Source organism: Ptychodera flava, chromosome 18, assembly GCF_041260155.1.
Source record: "Ptychodera flava strain L36383 chromosome 18, AS_Pfla_20210202, whole genome shotgun sequence".
Classification (NCBI taxonomy): Eukaryota; Metazoa; Hemichordata; class Enteropneusta; family Ptychoderidae; genus Ptychodera; species Ptychodera flava.
This window is the reverse complement of record NC_091945.1, coordinates 2,369,586-2,390,860: the sequence shown is the minus strand read 5'-3', so window position 1 is coordinate 2,390,860 and position 21,275 is coordinate 2,369,586. Positions and strand designations below refer to the sequence as shown.

The following is a 21,275-nucleotide window of genomic DNA, read 5'->3' as shown; positions in this document are numbered from 1 at the left end:
TATATGTAATGCATTAACGGAAATGGGTACAGATGTAAGGAAGGAAACATCATGAGCATTCACCATGACAATTCATCGACACATGAAATAAACGCTACTGTAAAGCTTTCAACAACATTCGATGTGGCAACCCACACTAATAGCTCAGAAATGACGCTTCTACAGAAGAAGAGTTTAACAGCGTGTGTGTTAACTTCCAAAGGTGAATTTAAACCTGAAGCGTCCATACTGTAAGTATTATAAACTCTTGTATGTTTTGAACATAACAACTTGATGGTAGGTATCACCCATAATGGGTATCGTGATAACACATCCCTTCTGTGAAACGAAAAATGTGTATTCAGTGATAGATGTAACATCATATTTTCTTGTACTTGGATATTTGAAGTTCGCATATTCTATGGCACAGTATCCTAATCTATCCTAGGCATCAGTGTTAATCAAGATCCCCGATGTTAAAGAAAGAAGACACCAACGAAGGAACTTCTGTTTGGTCATTTGCAGTCGATGATACTATGTGCTGCATCGAAAGGACAAATACGGTGGTAAAGTAAATTATAAAAACCCACTGAACAAAAATACCATTCATCCCATGCACATGTATAATGACCGATGTTTTGTATCATTATGTAATCTTCTCCATGATTTCATTATTTACAAATATAACATTTCTCTGAAATGTCTCCTCTGGGCATGTTATTTGTACTTAATTTGTTGAATATCGTATAATTGAAGTGTATCGAAGTAAACATAGGCCATGGTGTGTTATTAATACTTCTTACCTTACAGCTAGATTTGGTGACACATTGTGATTTTATAGACATCCAAGTCACCTCGCAAAAGCGTCTGGGACTCAAAGATATTGTATATTAGCATCACTGATGTTTAATCTTGTTAACTGTTATTTATATTAATGTATGTTGTAATACCTAAGGTTTGAATGTATTTATCATTTCCATATAAGCAGTGTAATACCCAAGGGTTTAATGAATATCATTTTCATATAAGCAGTGTAATACCTAAGGTTTGAATGTATTTATCATTTCCATATAAGCAGTGTAATACCCAAGGTTTTAATGAATATCATTTTCATATAAGCAGTGTAATACCTAAGGTTTCAATGTATTTATCATTTCCATATAAGCAGTGTAATACCCAAGGTTTTAATATATATCATTTGTATAAGCAGTGTAATACCCAAGGTTTTAATATATATCATTTGTATAAGCAGTGTAATACCTGAGGTTTTAATGTATATCATTTCAATATAAGCAGTGTAATACCTAAGGTTTCAATGTATATCATTTCCATATAAGCAGTGTAATACCCAAGGTTTTAATGAATATCATTTCCATATAAGCAGTGTGAAACCTAAGGGTTTCAATGTATATCATTTCCATATAAGCAGTGTAATACCTAAGGTTTCAATATATATCATTTCCATATAAGCAGTGTAATACATAAGGTTCAAATGTATATCTATATGTATGTCCTGTTATTTTTATCAGTATCATATGTATCGCTTTGACATATAAGAGTTGATTGAAATTCAAATTAAGTATCTAGTTATATTTGTTTTCGTCGAACATTTTTTCAATTTCAGTGTTTTCGAAATCATCCCATAATTTACAAACGAAGAGATCCGTGGCTGCAACGACATATGAAGCATTGGTAACCAAGACAGTTTTGCCAAAAACCAAAACAATTTCACCACACACCACTCAAGCCTTTGTAAAAGACTCTTCTACACATAGTATTACAACGACAACAATTACTGAAAGACGATTGAGCTCAGTGACAAGTTCGACACCGACACTAACAACAAGATCAGGTATATCATTGATTTGAAATGTAATAAATTACAGCGCTTGTCTTTTTAGTGTGGAGTTTCAGGGTTTGGCACACACGGGTTTCTTGACTGTAACGTACAAGTTGTTGTACTCCGACACATAACATCAAAGGATGCGTCGATTGCCGCACGTTCTCTTATCATGCAGAATGTTACGGAGCTATAACACTGTAGCAGAACTTTTACCTAAGAGTGACAGTAATCTTTCCCGATACAGGCGTATGATTGGTTCAAACCTTCGCAGTCTCGGTCAAACACACCGGAAGACTATTCCATTTAGGCCTAACATCAAGGGATGTGATTTGCACTAAAGGGCGTGATTTTTACCGGGAATATTAAAATAAATGCAAAAATTGAAACTATTTGTTATGAAATTGACTAAACATTTATTTGTATTGTACCCTGAAGGGTAACACTCACTCAGTGTAGCCAGGTTTGACTTCCATAACGGAAACCACCTGTGTATTCAGTGTTCATCAAAACTTGCACATGAAAACTTGTTTCCGCCAACTTTGCTCTCAGAGAGCAGCGGCGCAGATAGGCAGGCACAGATTGAACTCATTGCAATAAACAAACATGAGTCTAGTAGGCCTACCAAGTCCAAGTCCAATACAGGGGAAAACGCAGACAATTTTACACAACCCTTTGGACTCGTACCACGAGTCCTAATTAACAGACGTTTGCATGGATGTGGCTGAGAAGTTTGTGCACTGGCATCTCTGCTACACGAATAAAGCGCCGCGTACCGGAGTTCAAATCCAAACCGTGCGGGTAAATTTGACATATGTGTTTTGGTTATTTTTCATGGGGGGGTCATCAAATTTTTTGGTCTGACAAAGGGGGGGGTCATCTTTTTTCACGAAAAATGCAGGGGGTCTATATTTTTTTGGACACCGGCGACCCAAGGCCGTAAAAACTGAACGGTCCCTAACTGAGGGCTTCTCAGATTTGATGGCTCCTATGAACTCAACTTCAACGTCCAGTAACACTCTTTGTCGACCACGGCGATAGTTTCTAGGGGATTTACTGAACCGGTCTTGCAAAAATGTACCCAAATCTTCTTTTAATACGGTCGTTGCTGCCAATCGCAATTTCTTCGCTGTTTGTACATATGATCCACGAGGTACAAAACCAGTCGCCTGATCACCACCTATCTCCTCTATTTCGTGAACTACTTATTGCCGGAGATCACTGCTGGTTGCCTTTCCACGGGTGTAGGTTCTTCCCCGTGTATTTTGCATTATTTCGATAGATTACTCCAAGGCGATAGCTATACGAAGATACGACGATCAAACGTGGGTCCTTTTCTGTTCAGACCGACAGTTGTGACCGTTAAAACAACTCAACAACACTGCACTGTGCGGCATTCTCAGACGAAGACAGAAATGAAAACGTGTCGTCTGTCTTGGATAAAATGTTGCATTTCCGTCTGGTATTTCTTTGTGTCGAACTGTAAACCTTGGCTGTGCCAAACAAAAAATCCGTGTGTGCCAAACCCTGAAACTCCACACCAAAAAGACAAGCGCTGTACTTTCATTTTCTTTGGGAAGTTTTTGCGAACACAACAATGATAACTCTAGAAATCAACACGAGTGTTTGAAAAGTTTTTTGTTTTCAATAGTAAATCAAAGTTATCAAAAGCCTATAACATATGAATTTTAGTTGATGCTATATTTCTAAAAGCTCTTTAGTGTCACATTTGATGTTCTTAGCTTACGTTGCATAAAATTTCAGTTAGATTAAAAGCTAATTTCATAGTCAATATAATGTTACATTTTACAGCTATATGTGAAGGAAGTCTTTGCTTGAACGATGGAAGATGCGTAGCAGAAGATGCTTATTACGTTTGCTATTGCCTAGATACCTTTATTGGCCTACAGTGTGAAACAGGTAGATAATACATTATCATGTTACTCTATTGTTATCGAACGATTGGTTTCTCATGGAATGTAGATTTTCTCTTCAAAGAGAACATAGGTACACAGTCACTATTTCACTATATCGAACATGTCCTGCTACAAATTATCATAAGAAACAAAACCCTGGGATTCTGGTGCGATAGTATCAGACGAAAGAGAAGTACTAATTCTATGTAAAAGCTAAACTTAGGAGGATACGGTTATACTTAATTGGTCGTTTAATAAGAAATGCCTATTACCGATAAACTGATATTCGCATTAATAAAAAAACAACTGACGTATATAGTTTTAATTTCTAGTGGTGACAATGTTTTTAAATTGCCTTTTCAGAGTATCAGGAGCCTATAATAGTTGAACAAGGATGCAAAAGTCTCACATTTACAGAAGGTATTTTACTTGTTAACCCCTTGTTCCAAATTTCCTCTATCGTCCGGAATCCAGACACAGTAAGGGAATACATACTGGAGCCTAACACGTACGGTTCTACCTTCATGGTACAAAGTGATACAGGTGCTCTATATGTAACACTGCAAACATTTGATTACGAAACTGATAGTTATTATGATTTGAAAGTACGACTACTTGGAGCAGATGATGCTTCATTCGTCACGCTGTCAATAAACATCATTGATATCGATGAACACAACTTACACTTCATAAATGAACCATACGAAAGCGTTGTGATGGAATACTCACCTGTTGGGACTCTAATTGCCGTACTAGAAGCTGAATCTGATGCCAGCGCTCGCTTATCATACTCCATATCAGGATCAACAACTGAAGAACTTGCCTATTACATGTCTTTATTTTCTATGGATACTGATGATGGTACGATTACCGTCAAACGTGTCATAAACCTTAAGGATGTTGAAGATGATGAGTATTTGAGACATAACACACTAACCATACCTGTCAGTGTTTCTGACGGTGTAGCAACTGACTCTTCCACAGTTTCTGTTCAAATTGAACCTTTACTCGTAAAATACACAAACGCAAATGACAGTAGATATTATCTCAACTTGCCCGAAGATACTGTCGCCGGCAAGCTCCTCTTCAATCTTATACCAAGTGATCCAGGCTTTGAAAAGGAGGACTACGAATACAAAGTCGTCGGAGCGAGTGCATATGACAACTTTCCGTTTGCAGTGAATGCAGATACGGTACGAGTATTCTATGTGCTTTATGCAATGACGATTTACACGTCATAGTGATAATATTTTATTTTATTTAGGAGCCGAATCCATTCATGAATGGAATCTGATCGCGGCATTTGCCGTGTAAACTTTTGAGTCGAGCCCTATAGGATAAGTGTGAAATATTATCACACTTTCAAGAAAATGCTCGTGAAAGGGACACACTTTGTGATTTCAACGTTCATAAAAATGTAAACGACTTTTGTTTTCCTTTCTTGAACCATCTCATTATCGCAAACTAGTACAAATCGGGCTTTTGGCAAATCTTATTATCAATATTAAAGAAACAAGAATGTGCTCAGGGAAAATTATCAAACAAGAACGTGAATCTCAGAATTACAAAGAACAGTATAATGCTTAGTCATCTTAGGTGATTTGTTCCATTTTATCCAGTATGGACAATACTAAACATAATCAGACTACGTGCACTGTGTTCAGTAATATGTCTTGTCTTTCTGATCCTTGTCCTTTACCAGGGAGAAATGACGACAAATTATCCAGTAGATCGCGAGATGCAGGAAGTGTATTTGTTCTCAGTTATAATCCTTGAAATTCAATGTTTGACGGGACGAGAGGTAGGTACGGCGGAACAAGCTTTATTATATTTCCGCAGCATTGAAAAAAATGCCCAGTTTGCCATCGTTGGCTGCTTGGTTTTTTCAAATATTGTTACGCATACATTTTTGCAAAAATTCATAGCAATGCAAGTCTAATACTTTTTATCTGTGACATATTCTAATCACAGCAGAGAGTTCAACTCATCATGGCACGATTGCAATAATTTGCAAGCTTTACCTTTTTAGAAATACACAACACATTTGATACAATAGAACCGTCGAACGCTAAAAATAAAGTAAAATTTGTAAAATGTCTATACAGAAAGCATTGGTAATGATCGTAACTTTACTTATAAATCGCCATCATTTTACGCGGGCTACAACACTAAACAGTGTGGATATATACTTTCTGTTTCAGCCGTACTTTGAAATAAGGATTGATGACGTCAATGACCAAACACCCTTCTTTCTAGAGTCAACGTACACTGCGACTATTCAAGAGGATGCTGGCAGTTCTGGTGAAATGCAACCTCTCGTTGTCGTAAGTATATATATCAAATTTCTCCCAAAATAAAGAGTCCGGATCTTCCATAGTTCTTTTACCGGTTGTATGATGCCATGCGCATTAGGGTATACAAAGTGTATGTTACTCGTAGAACTGTTTAGCTGTAGGGTAAACGCAGGGTATGTTACTTACAGAACACTATGGCAGGTTACACCCTGGCCTACATTTTCGTCGCCGATGAATGAAAATCCACGATGTATTTTTTGGCATTGCAATTTTGTGTCATTTTCGTATTAAAAAAACCCGTTGTACAACCGAAATTTAGTACACTTCTGTTGTTTGAGTGTGTACATGACGTTTGATACAGCCACAGCGATGCATCGTGGGATAACCGGGAAAGGTCAATTTTAAAGATTTACGTTTGTGGCATCGTTTCTCTCATAGGCACCTCCGATCACTGCAAAGGATAATGACATTGGAATCAACGCAGACATAAGGTACTCTCTTACTGGACAAGGAAGTGAGTCGTTTATCATAGACCCTAAGAATGCTACTGTGTGGACAAAAGAAAACCCTAATATCGACTATGAAAATACCACTATATATCACCTGAAAGTGACGGCAACTGATTTAGATGGCTCTGTAGAGGGTTTGTCGAACACTGCCGACTTTATTATTAGCATTTCTGACGTGAACGACAACAAGCCAATCTTTTACAAGTCATCTTGGAATATAGTAATCATGGAAAATGTACCAATAGGAACAACTTTGGACACAGTCTATGCTAACGATGCCGACTCCGGCTTAAACGGAGAAGTCTTATATAATATCAACAGTGGAGGAAATGGACGATTCAAAATCGACCTGACGACAGGGAAATTGTCCACACTCTCAGACATTGACCGAGAAAGTGAACAGTTTTACCATCTGACAATCGCTGCAAGGGATCAAGGATTTCCAGTACAGGTATCAGAAGTCGATGTCTACATAACAGTAGAGGATGAAAATGACAACCCTCCTGTATTCAGTGAGCAGTTTTACATTGAGCATGTGCCAGAAATAACAAATCCTGGAAGTCTTATAGCGACAATATCTGCTTCCGATTCTGATGAAGGAATGAATGGTGAATTTAATTACCAGATAGTTGAGTATTCGTCACAGTCAGCCGGATTATTCACCATTGCAAGCGACGGAGGTATATATTTGATGGCAAGTCTTGATAGAGAGACTGCAGATACCCATTCACTGCAAGTCGGTGCTGTTGACGCTGGTACGCCAGCGTTGAGTTCTTCTGTCAGAGTCACCATCGTAGTGGATGATAACAATGACAATAGTCCAATCTTCTCACAATCACTATACACATCGACTGTTGTCTATCAACCGACAATACCCATTGAAACAGGCACTCTTGTAACTGTCGTCATAGCAACTGACGATGATGTTGGAACAAACGCAGATATTACTTACAATTTACAGCCTTTTGAACATGGTGACCACTTTGAAATCTCGAGACACGGAGTCATCAGAATTAAGGACCTCTTTTATCCTTCTAGAGATGAAATTTCATTCAACGTGACTGCTACTGATGGCGGTATCCCACCAATTCAAGATTCTGCAACGATAGATGTATTGTTTCTACAATCTTCATATCAATTCAATTTTAATGCGACTATGTATCACTTCAGTGTTAGAGAAAACCAGGCAAATTCCATGATTGGAAGAGTGCATGCTATGAGTGAACTCTTAAGTCATCTTGTGTATTACCTTCCGTTTGAGGTTGACGGCATTAATCTTAATAACGAAACGGTAAGTTCATTAATTTCCGAAATGTTTCGAAAATTTATGAACTTGATTCAGTACTGTCATGTGGTTGCAATATTTCATTTGTTGTCTGTTTCGTAAGCATTAATTTGAAATTCTACTTTTAAAAATGACATTTTTCGCTTTTTTTGTATCAGGGCCTCCTATCGACAACGGCGCCTTTGGATAGAGAAAGTAACTCTCAAATTGTATTCAGCGTGTTGGCCAAACATGGCGATGGGACAGATGGATATGCATTTGCTACAGTAGGTCTTTCTTTTTCCCCCCCTCTCCTCTCTCTCTCTCTCTCTCTCTCTCTCTCTCTCTCTCTCTCTCTCTCTCTCTCTCTCTCTCTCTCCGTTTGCTTTTGATGTCATTGTTTGTCCTTTTCTCTCGAACACATTTGTTTGAAAAATGTCAAGAAAGATGATATCAATGAATCACTATTATAACCTTGACATTTTCAAAATATTTGTAGCTTAATATCAAAATTTTCACCACTTGTAAAAATATATGCAGTTGAGAATGAAAAGGTCAAGTACCAGAATATGTTGAGAGGGAGAGACAAGCTCATGTTTCATTTAAATTGGCATATCATTCATTAAATCAATTAATGAACAAGTTACAAAAGCGATACATTCCAAAGCTTAAGGTGTTGCTCTGTGACACTTGACAGCTTGGCCACGATGTTTGCTGCGTTGCAGATGGGTCTTTTTCCTTTTAAAAGTTTGCAAACATACGAATTCTCGTTCATTGTTTGTCATAAACAACGCAGGACATAGAGTCAATGTTGCAGAGCAGGGTACTGCTCATGTCCGAAGTCCAACACGCTGTGTGAAGAAGACAAAGAGTCTGCAGCTGACACACGCAACAAAAACTTAAAAAACTCAACCTTACAGTCATTGGATCTTTAGGCATTAAATATTGCCGTAGCAACGTTTCATGCCCACTTTTTGTTTTGCAAAGGTGAACATTACAGTAGAAGACGAGAACGACGTAGCGCCTCGCATCGTCTTCCCATCGGAACCAATCTACTTTTTGACCATTCCGGAAAACACGCCTGCTAGGTCCTTACTGATATTACAAGCAGAGGATGATGATTACGGATCCAATGCCAAGATTGAATTCAGCATCCTTGATGGCAACAAAGGTACGAATGACCTGTAATTTTGACATTAACGGAGGATCAAATTTTATCTTCATGAAAAACTAATAATGGAAATATTTAATACTAAAATATTGGGTCGCTATAAACTGTTCTAAATATAACAACAGACAGATATACATGTTATCGGATAGTAGTGCAGCGATTACTTCAGAATAAGAGATATAGATATACCCGATGGAAGTAAGTAGAATGTATTGTCAGCATAAAATATTAAAACGGATATTGTTTATGTCGTTACAGATTATTCTTTTGATATTACCGTATCGGGAGCATTGTCGGTAATAGACGTTGACAGAGAACGTGATGACTTATATGAACTTGTCATTATGGTGAGTGCAAAGTTTTTTACATAGTTCCGATAATAGTTGAATTTTTAAATATAGAAAAGGCCCACCCCCATTCTCATTGATTAAATTATGACTTGTGAACGTATGTGCATGAACAACTGGTGATACAAAATCAAAGTTTACTGTGTCTATGTACGTTCCTTGAGTTTCGCTCGCTCAAGCGATTTTAAGATAAGACACATAAATCAATTAGTATTGTAACCCGGTCAAGTTCATGTGACAAATCCATGGCCCTTGGAAATTACACTTTGAGTGAACAGTTCATGTGGAAGTAATTACGTTAATTAATTAATTTCTAACAGGCTAGAGATAGTGGTGATGTCCCTCTCAATTCAACAGTGTCAATTATAATAGATGTACTTGATGAAAATGACAACGTTCCTATCATATGGACAGAACCAACCCTGTTAAATATTCCAGAGAACATTCTTGAGGGAACACTGGTAAATATATCTGTATTTTAATATTCAAATCACTTCGTAGACATGTTCGAAATGAAGCGTTTATATCAGATATTAATAATTTCCTCAGTGGTTTTCTTAACTACCACGAAAGTCGTAACTCGAAAAAATCTCTCCTCTATTTAACACTTTGAAAATTATACTGAGAACGTTTGTGAAATGTTTACAATGATACAAATTTGTTCTGATTCAAAGTGCGGCATAAGTTGCATTTACTGTGCACACGTAAGACTGCCGGTAGATACAACAGCGGTAATCTATAATTAAGTTCGGTGATTATGCGTGAGTTTTTGCTTCACTCAATTATCTCAGTGCAAATATAGGTTATCATATCAATAATTATCCTGCCTTTACAATGATAAAAAGTTGATTGATTGTCAGTAATATTAACTTCCAGGTAACCAATATACAAGGAAGTGACGATGACATCGATGAAAACGCCGTTATAATTTTCAAACTACAAGACGACTCAAATGGAACGTTTTCGATTGACGGTGAGTTATTGCTTTCATCGACACACCAAGTATAGACGAACGTCTGATATAGTATTTTACGCACAGACTTTGAAAAAATTGTCGAGACGAAAATATTCCTTTTATCAACAGAGCTTTCAGGATCGGTTCGCACCGCCAAGACAATAGACAGAGAAATGAAGGACGCCCATACTATCATTGTAGTAGCACGTGATAACGGTACTCTGAGCTTATCATCGTTGCCTTTGACCATCGATATACAAGTTGAGGACATCAACGACAACGCACCACATTTCCAAGGTCTTCCGTATGTGGCTAATATTAGAAAAGATTCACCGCCAGAAACCTATGTGATGACAGCCAGCGCAAAAGATGCTGACGTCGGAAAAAATGCAAACTTGACGTTTCGGTTAACAAGTGAGTACCTAGACTTGAATTTCACCTTTTGCACTGATATTAAGAAGACACATTCAGTTCTCGATGTACTGTTTCAATTACTTTAATTTACTTTCAAAGCAACCAATCAAGCTGCAGTATTCACTATTTAATTGTGTCCCATCACTTTGTATCTGACAGAGTTATACATAATTTTTATGACGACATGCATAGAATAGGGATCTGTCTGTCATTCTGCCAAACACAGTATTATATATACCTTGTATCCCTAGGTTTGGGGGATTGCATGGAAGATCTCTTTGAAATCAATACCACTACCGCCGAGATACACACAACAGACTTTCTATACGAAGTATCATCATCGTCCTGTCATATCGATATCGTCTGCATGGATGATGGCGACCAACCACTGATGTCCACTACCGATGTGAGTGATTATTGGCACAAACAAGTGTAAATACATGTGCAAATGAAATTATTTACTGACAGAAAAACGTTGTATAAGAAGGGAAATGACTCCATTTTGGCACTAAATAATTCATTCAGAATGAAACAGATCCTGGATAAACCTCTAAGTACAGCTTTGGCGTAATCTTGTCTCGCACTTTTCGATTCAGTATTCTTCAACATCGATTTAAAAATTCCAATCAAATATAGAGAAGTAGAATTCTCATATTGCTCGTTTGAATTAAATAATTATTTTTGAAAGACAATCTTGTGTACAATATTTTCTGTAAGTTGTCAGTGAAATGTATACGTTATCTTAACATTTTGCTTTTTTGCATTGTGTGTAGCTTGTAGTCAACATTGTGCAAGTCAACCGCCCACCCAGGTTTGAGTCTAATACGTACAAGGCGTTTATCTATGAAAATGCTGGTGTCGGAACAAGACTTCCCACTCGCCCGGTCGGTCGGCCAATGGCCACCGATAGTGATGAAGGGTCCAATGCAGTAATTATATATGAAATCATCGCAGGCAACGAGGATGGTAAGAAACCTGTCGTCTATTTGCAAAACGTAAGCTATGACCAAACAGAGCCGAAGTGCCTTGTGTTGTACTACTTGGGCGAAATAATATCACATGTGTGAGAGCAGAAAGTTTTAAGCACGACATCATATTATCCAGATATATCTGAGTATGTTTCGTGTTTTGAAAATTATACTACATATATAAATATACAAATTTCAATTTATTAAGTTAGATTATACCTTCGGAGATAAGCTTTTTGACCGGCTACGAGAATTCCCTCTCATTTTCTCCGTTAACTATCGGACAATAGAGAACCAAAGAAATCAAATTGTGCAGTATAACATTAATTCGAATTAATGGATTGTCTCATAAAAAGCCATGAATGTGTTACAGGTTTATTCCAAATGGATCCAGGCAGTGGCGAAATGTACGTTAAGCAAGAGTTGGACAGAGAACGTATCGAGGAAGTGACGATCGTCATCGAAGCTCACGATGCTAACATGTTCGATCGACAATCAGCGACAGCATTACTTATCATCACGATCGGTGACGTCAACGACAATGGTCCGAAATTTAAAGATTATATAGAGACAGTCGTTGTACCGCAGGTAAGATTGATTGTCTCTTGATGATTACGTTATCCAAAGCCATACAAAATCTTACCTTGAATATTTCTTTATTAAACTTACGCGCTTTGAAATATTTGAAAATAAACGAAATTAGGTGAAGAATTTTCTTCTCAACCTCGATCACAGTAAGCTAAATACAATTGTCTGCTATACCTGTCTCATAGGGATCACTATCCAAATAATTCTCTGTGGGATACAAATTCACAAAAAACGACACCCAGCGTAGACATCGCAGTCAAAACCGCCCCGGCTAAATCCCCACCCTTAAAAAAGAGTAGTTCAATATGAAACTGGGTTGTACGACCCCTCTACACGCTGTAGAGTTCATGAAACACACACACACACACAAAGACAAACAAACACACATCGCTCACAAACTTTATCAAAGTGATGAATACATCGCTTATCTGGGCTAAAAACATAGTATATGTCGATCCGTCTTGCTAATTATTTCGTCGAACAATAATGAACTAATACTTAGATAACATTTAGTTTAAAGTATGGCGAGCTAGCTTTTCACTTAAACGTATCACTTCAGTTCTCTTGATGAGCGTTTATCGCAATCTCTACACACACTTCTAAATTTGTCTATCTTCAGGTACATACCTAACTCTACCGCTGTTTGCACACGGTACGAACTCTTAACATCGTACTTTTACCAATTTAATTTCAGATTTCTGAGGCTGGACATACTGTCGCTGTGATGGAAACCAGTGATCCTGATTCATATCTGTATGCCGAATGTCGCTTTAGCATCATGGTCGTTACAGACCTCGGAAATAGGCTGGACTCGTCAAAATTTTTCGAGATTGATGAAGATAGTGGCACCATAACCACCACAGAAAAATTGTATTATTTGAATTTTCTGTCTACCATCAATATCCAAGTAAGTTGTAGTTCAGTCTGACCGAAAGTTTTTTATTGTCACATCGAAATTGATCTTTTGTCATGTCCATGCTCATACCTGTATTTAAATATTATAGTGTCTACATACTTTATAGTGTCTACGTATTGCGCAATTAATAGTAGCAGTAGCAGGGCTATGAAATGTTCAGAATTGTTCCCCTTGAAGAAGTTTAATCGTTAAGGGAAATAAAATCAAACAGATGAATACAGTGTTAATGAAGAATATAAATTCTCCTAATATGCAATACCAATATTTGTAGTAAACTATAAACTGCGCCATTTGGCTATATAAGATCAAAGCATCATCACCATTGACACCAGGCCAAACTTGGTTTATTGTCATTTGACCTCATATGTATATTTTATTGTCGCCACAGCTCATCGTCTCTGCTGAGAATAAGGAACCAATGGCTCCAGGGTCACCAGAAAATAGAAGAGATTATGCACGGATTATCGTGAACTTTAAGCACTCTTACACACCCAGATGTGGCCAGGGTAAGAACGGTTTACATGAGTGTATGATCGTAACCTTGATGTTTCCGTCAAATTGAGTAGAAGGAAGTGACCAAACATGTAAAACCAAACAGTGTATGCCTACACCTTTCGCAGTAGGTTTGGCATCGAGTATGAAAGACAAGGAATGAATGACGTCATTACATTTTAATTTTTCTTATCAACAGTGCCTATATCTTGCTCAAATTTAAGTTGAACAACGTTTGCATGTGAAGAAAAAGAATCTGTGTCTATGAACTTTCATGTCAGTGATATTATCAGTGTTAACCCAATGTCAAGCCCCGAGTCCATCAAGTTGACAATGCTGTGAATACAAAGTACGGGGAGGAAAACGTTTAAAAATAATAATAATATCATTCAAATTGTACCCTTAGATGAATACATTGTAAATATCAGAGATGAAATCAACTCCGAAAGCAGCTTGAACATCACAATTGAACCAGGGAATACAGCAGAACCAAAACCTGAGCTTATGTATGCAATAAAGTCAGGGAATACTCAGGTATGTAGTTTTGTCGTCATCATTCTCTTATCACAATTTGTTCTTATAACTGATTGATAAATTCCTTCCATTCCTAAAAGCAGACATACTCTTTCACTATTCCTATATATTTACATATATATATACATTGTGTCAAAGGCATTGCAAAATTATGTAGGCGTTAAATGATCAAAAAAAACTATTAAGCAAGCGCTTTTTTGTTTCGGGGTTTTATCCTCAACTGATGAGAGCTTAGGCATGTTGTCATTCACCTTGTCCTTTACTCACCGCTTTAACTTTGCAGGGTGCTTTTCGCATTCACCCTCAAACCGGAGAAGTATTTGTAGGGGAGACTACTCGAACATTTTACAACTTGACCATTTCAGTCCGAACAAGAGACAGAGACATTTCCGACGAGGAAGGGTAAGCTCTTCATGCCATTAATACGATTATTTGACAAAACTCATTAGATACGAACGGAATTTCGATTGAACATTACATTCTGAACTTACCTTATAAGTGTTTTATCTAAGCATATTTATTCCAGGCGAAGGTTCAATACCTGATGCTGAATGACCTTTTGAAATATACCAATGTACATTTACACTTACGGCCAATGACCTTACAATGAGATATATTTGAAGGAATTTATCTGATGTGCATTATGATAATTATCTCACGAATGTTATTTTATATCACACAGACTGTGTTCCGTATTGGTCAGTGTCATTACCTCTGAGACAACAGTGCCAATGACTACTAGCGGTCCAGGTAAAAATGCAAATAGTGTCAATCCCGTACTTTGCTACTTATCTCGTCGTAGTTTTCAATGTCAAAGTAGCCAAACAATGCAGATCCAAACTTGTAATGTCCGCAGATCTAGATCTATTGAAAGGGCGAACATGATAGAAGATATTGCGAGAGAGTTTATAAGATGTTGTTTGTAAAGGAGTGTGGTAATGGCTTCGTGACGAGCAATGCATTTATATTTTATTCTCAGGTATATCAGACGATTTCTCCAGGGAGGCAATTATAATCATCATTGTACTTGTTGCAGTTATAATAATAACATGGTTATTGATAATTATGGTTACCATTATATATCTGTGGCAGGCGTGAGTATTTTCTTTAAAAAGTGTTTTGGATTGCCATGTTTCGTTCAAACTCCATGACAAATTTTTGATATAAATGTAAATATTATCCCATATGTAAACTGCTTCTATATGCATGTTTACATTTCAATATAGATCGTCCAGTGAAAATTTTGTGCTGTCACCTGTCGATATTTGTAAAAGATCAACGAATTTGGATAATTGAAATGACAACTCGATCACAAATTTTACAGATATCACTTGCAATGATAAAGAAAAAGTAATGCACTGTAATCGATAAATCAATCCCTTTGGTGAATTTTAACGAACTAAAAGCGTAAAACATATTGTCCAGCCGATTTTCATCATAATGCCTTATTTGCATATACTTCATTTGGTTTTTTTACTTGAATGTCAAACTTATTTGCTCTATTTCCAGCCGAAAATTGCAATCAGCAAAGAGACAAAGACAGAATACAGAAAATCATCCTAAAGTGAGTATCATTCATATTCAGCAGCGAAACCATGTGATCAACCCAAAATTGTCACCCATGTCCCAAAGTTTCTGACCATTTGTGTACCATTTCGCACTTTTCAGTGTTAAACTAAAATGTTGACTCATGTAGTGATGAAAGTTACACAGTGAAAATCCCTAAAAGGATAGCAAAACATCAGGAATGATCACTGACGCTACAATTTAACTGGAAGACATTAACAATGTTGCTGTTTCAGGAGCACGCATATCCAGCGAACACACCAGGCTTCACCATTCCACGTGCTTCACACACGCCAGCACCAACACGTGCTCTCCCGGAAGCACCTGAAACGAATGCAATGGATTCAACGCAATATCCAGATGAGACCCTTGACGATGATTACTTGGTCGCCGATTCACAGTCCTGGGTGCCTGACAGAGCAGATTCAGACCAAGGTTTCACGCATACCTATATGAGCATGCGTGATCGCCAAGGTGATCACATCGAACACACTCATCAAGACTCTCCCCATTACCCAGAGACACTACCGGAACCAGATTATCAGTAGAAGCTTTTGCAAAGGAAAATTAGAGGATGGGATAGCAAGAATGGGACAATGTAATGTAGTTTCCTTTGGTAGATTTTAAAAGGTTTTCAGTAAAATCAAAGCTTCTTATTCAGAGTCCTTTCTCTCAATAATTTAAATTAAAGATTATTTGCAGGATTCGTGAAGTTCATGGTAGAGTATTACCTATTTAATGTAATCATTGTAAAAGGCAATATAGGACTGGTTCATGGTATTTTGTGATCAAATGAAGTATGTCATTCCAGATTGCCATGTTGAATTTCAAGCTTGTTATTGTATTCACATAGTCATGTAAACGTTATCAGATATAGTTGCCATAATTAATTTTGACTTTTAGAAAGAGTCGAGAAGGCGTTGACTAACTTACAATGCAAAACATGTTGTGTCGAACAGTTAAAACTCAATAAAGCCAACTAGTAGCAATAAAATTTGGTAGTTTGGAAAATATATTTAATTAGGGAGATTGAGCAGTCGACAATATCTTTGTAGTCTAAAATACCAAGTTAAGAAACCAATCACACCATATTTTGTAGATCATGTTAGGTAATTTCTTTCTCTGTTACCAAAGTTTGCACGATGACCTCTATTTTTATTCTTGATTTTGTAATAGAATGACTGAAAGTCTCATTGAGGAAAGTTTGAACTAAAGTTTAAATCTTTCACTTTCGAGAAATATACTACACTTTTACAATTCTTTTCCGATCTACCACTTGTGGGGCTCATTTTAAAGCTGTTGATGTAAAAAAATTCACCATCTTAGTTTTCGAAAGTCGAAAAAAAAATTTTCTCTATTGAGTTAACACACGGATGGCGGCCATTTTGAATAAATCTTGGGTCATTTATTTCTCTAATACCAAAATTTGACCGATGACCCCTGATTTGTATACTGGATTTTGAAAGAGAATGGTGGAAAGAGTCCTTAAGGAAAGTTTGAGCAAAAGTTTAAAGTCATTCACTTTTGAGGCACGAACTACCCTACGAGAACAAAATGAAGGTCCGTGGTGTTACCTTAGTTTGAAAATCGATTTCTTTTGTACACGATGAGCTTACATGTTGTATACTCGATCGAAGCGTCAGTTTTCGTTATTTACCTGAGTCGTGAGCCGGAGATGTTTGTTATTTGCTGAAGTCGTGACTTTTAAATGAATGAATCGTAAACTTTACAAATGGTCCACTGTTATGGATGGAAAAGTGTCGCCACACCCGGGTTCTATTCATTTGATACCAATGTACTCACACGATACTTCATTCCGCAAGAGCTGAGAAACTATCTTAAAGTTCATCGGCCTCGCGCGATAGAGGAAACCAGATATCTTATGACTAATTCACGATGCCCAACAAAACCTAGTACTAGTAATGGATGTCAAACCCTGCATAGCTTACCGTCCTAACCTTGCAGAATTTCTTCGATACATCGAATATTATCAATATGAGGTTCTAATTTTAGTCCTTTTGTGTTTTTCGAGGCATTCTTGGCTTCTTTTAAAGGGGATAGAGTCACAAAGACCATATAATAATGAGAATTTTAATTAAAGATGACGTATCGTTAATTATCAATTAATTTCCATTCTGAATTAAAGTATCTTTTTATCAATTAGTATGATTTATAAAGCAGTGTTGCAGTCATTACTTCTAAGAAATGCCCTGGCTAAGTTGAGTGTAGGGTTTTATCTATTTTCTAATGCATATTTTGTAATATTTGACTATTTCTCAACATAGATGTAAATATGTAGCGTCCATTAAACATTCCATTTACACAACCGTGAAAGCAAACTTTGTGAAACTGTCTTGTGTCACGGAAAGTACAATCCATTGAAGGTTAATTGAGCTACAGAATTAGCAATAAAATATAAAGCTATCTTGTAGGGTTACTCGTATTCATCTCCTAGAACTTTATTTGTGCTGGGTGTGCGTGTGTTTGTGTGTTTGTGTTTCTGCTTGGATAATAAATCGTCTTTTCAAAGTTGCGATAGCGTATATCGGTCACATAACCTCCTTTATTTAGAGGTGGGGAGTGTCACTGCGCGATTTCGAACGCAAAGCTGTTGATTGCAATCAGAGACGAAATCAAGTACGCTTGCCATCCGTGCCGTAATTTGCTGCGTGCGGGTAAATAGGGAAACTTCAACATGGTAATAGTTTTGTTTATATTGCCTGCACATGGAACTCTTCATCGGTTGACGGGTGATGACAATTAGACTACTTTTTTTTATTTCTTTATTCACAGTTGTACTTTGGTTTATCTTTAATTGAAAATGCCTTGCGTCGGGGAGTGTGAGAAACTTAATATACAAAATTGTATATATGCTTACAAAGCTCATACAGCTGCTCGAAAGATTTACTGTGGCTAGTGTTTACGGCATGGAATTTTATTCAAGTGTCGTTGTTATCGCTGTCAAGTTAGTATCTGTTAACTCAACCCCGACGGTATTATCATTGAAGGTTAGGGACTGGACACAAATTACAGGGGGGGGTGGGCCGCCATTTTTCGCGCAAGCATTTTTGAAGGGTCATAAAATTTTGTGCAAGCCTATTGGGAGGGTCACCTTTTTATGCATCAAAGCTGAAATTGCATGTGCACGTATTGGAGAATATGGAATACTGAAAAAAGAAAAACTACCTGCTGGCACTTTCATTTTCTGTCATTACCATTTTCGGCGCGCCCTACGGGCTCAAGTTTAAGGGTATAATAAACAATATATAGATGGTCTAAGCAGCCACATTGATTTAAGTTGTCATGATTTCTTCTTATCCAACTCCTCTATTGCGCATATAAACTGTCCCCTTTAATGACGCTTTCAATAACAATTTGGGAGATCACTTATTCGACATCATTCTCCCATTGACAATACATTGGGTATAGGTCGGTGTCAAATGTTCATGATCTGTATGTACATTTTTTATTTTTTGAGGACATTGACAGAATACACACTATTCAGAATAGTTCAAAATGTCATCAATACCAACTGGAAGCTTCAGGTCGAACAACTTTTGAATAACAATTTAGGATAAGATAACCTATGAGTTGTCTGTAGTTTCCTCAAAAATCAAATTTCTTGCACAACCATAGACTTGAAACCACTCTAGTCTAATCATTAACATTAATACTAATAATTAGGTGTACATAAATACACAGATTTACCTAGTTTTGTATTGGAAAAAAAATATTCATAGTTTCATCATAGGCTGCCATGCATAGTGAATCGACATTTCAGTGAAATTCCAAAATCAAATTTCTTGCACAACCATTGACTTGTAACCACTCTAGTCTAATCAAGAACATAAATATCAATAATCAAGCATACATAAATACACAGATTTGCCAAGTTTTGTTTTTTTTTAAAAATTATAGTTTCGTCATAGACAACAATTCATAATGGATCAACATTTTATGCGAAATTCCAAAAACAAATTTCTTGTACAAAGATGCACGTGTTACCACCCTCTTCTAATCAAGTACAATTATATCAATTATTCAGGGTCCATATATGCACAAATAGTGCATATTTTTAATTGTGAAATTTTTTTTTACAGTTTTGTCATAGACTCCCATGTATTGTTGATCAACATTTTGAGCGAAATTCCAAAATCAAATATCTTGTTCACATGAGCACTTGTAAACAACCCATGCAAATCAAGTATATTTATATCAGTTTCTAAACATCTATAGATGAACAGATATTGCTAGTTTTATATTTGAAATACACGTTCATAGTTTTCTTTTAGTCGACTACCATGTATAGTGAATCAATATTATCAATGAAATCTAAAAATTACATTTTTTGTACACTCATGGACTTTTTACCTGCCACTTCAAGCAAAGTACTTTTACATGAATTATAACAAACATATGATTTGATATTTTTGGACAAAGCGTTATATCGGCCACATTTTGCCTTCCTTTTAGGAGAGGACTTCAAAAGTATAGCAACTCAGAAGGAGGTCTTGAACACATTGCGGGTTTGTTGGGGGGGGGGTATTGAGTAACAGGGGAGGGTCACTTATTTTCATGTACGGATAAGGGGGAGGGTCACTAATTTTGTGCATGAACTTTTGAATGGTCACTATTTTTGATGCAGCGGTGTTTCAAAAAACACCGGCCACCCCCATCCCCCAGTAATTTATGTCCAGTCCTTAACCAAAATTCAGTCACTGTAGCCAGGTGACATGACTATGGAACGTAAAGTAGTATCCTCTAATAAGGAACCTTAGAAATGCCCCAAGAAAAAAAATCTGGGACTCGAGCTCGAGGTACAAATTCAAGACGTACATTTTTTTTAACTTAAAATATGTTATCTTTGTATTGGCACAGGTTAATTAGTTGAGCTCCATAATGTACTTGTACAAAGGCAGCAAATTTATTGGATATTCAGAATAAATGGAGGGAAATCGGGATTAAAGCTTGCTTTGTATTTTAATATAGTATTGTATTTTATCTTATTTAAATCCTTCAGGCCCAATATTCTAGCAACGGACCCCTATATAGGACTTTGGGCGGTAATATATTCCATGTCTACTGCTGTGTTTGTTTTCAGTCATTTTTCATCATGCATCAGCGTATTGTTATTCCTGAAACGTCTGATTATATCGCTCCACAATTATTTTTTTTCCCGATTTTGTCCCACTTTTTCATTTTATATCCTAAATAGCCCATTAGTTGTGCTCGTTTTTATGTCTGGGAATTAAAGCCCCGCTAGCTTTATTTCAGCATTATTTTTATGTATAGACGATTTTCAACAAGATCAATTTTACACTGCGATTAAATGTGTGCCCAATGTAATGCATAGGGGTGAATGTTTTCAACTGTGACATTGTATGTACTGTTTCCTTTGTAATATTACCAAATTTTGAAAATTGCGGGAAATCAAAATGACCGTTAAAATTTGAATTTGAATGGTTTCCGAATGCAGTAAAAGCCTGTATCCCTTCAGAGGGTAAAACTCAGGAAAGAATATG

The 21,275-nt window shown here is 36.8% G+C and overlaps 1 protein-coding gene across 1 annotated transcript; it reads left to right on the top strand.

Moving 5' to 3' along the window:
* Nucleotides 1-1,275: 1,275 nt before the first annotated feature.
* On the top strand, nucleotides 1,276-18,195 carry LOC139118002 (protocadherin Fat 4-like). The gene is made up of 23 exons (XM_070681327.1): nucleotides 1,276-1,831; nucleotides 3,632-3,739; nucleotides 4,099-4,928; nucleotides 5,438-5,536; nucleotides 5,937-6,059; nucleotides 6,468-7,829; nucleotides 7,982-8,089; nucleotides 8,790-8,973; nucleotides 9,232-9,320; nucleotides 9,641-9,781; nucleotides 10,197-10,293; nucleotides 10,405-10,689; nucleotides 10,941-11,095; nucleotides 11,463-11,655; nucleotides 12,031-12,245; nucleotides 12,940-13,152; nucleotides 13,550-13,667; nucleotides 14,060-14,187; nucleotides 14,471-14,589; nucleotides 14,870-14,937; nucleotides 15,167-15,281; nucleotides 15,697-15,751; nucleotides 15,990-18,195. The coding sequence occupies exons 3-23, from the start codon at nucleotides 4,260-4,262 to the stop codon at nucleotides 16,299-16,301; spliced, it is 4,848 nt and encodes a 1,615-aa protein (XP_070537428.1). The 5' UTR covers nucleotides 1,276-1,831; nucleotides 3,632-3,739; nucleotides 4,099-4,259; the 3' UTR covers nucleotides 16,302-18,195.
* The last annotated feature ends 3,080 nt before the right edge of the window (nucleotides 18,196-21,275 follow it).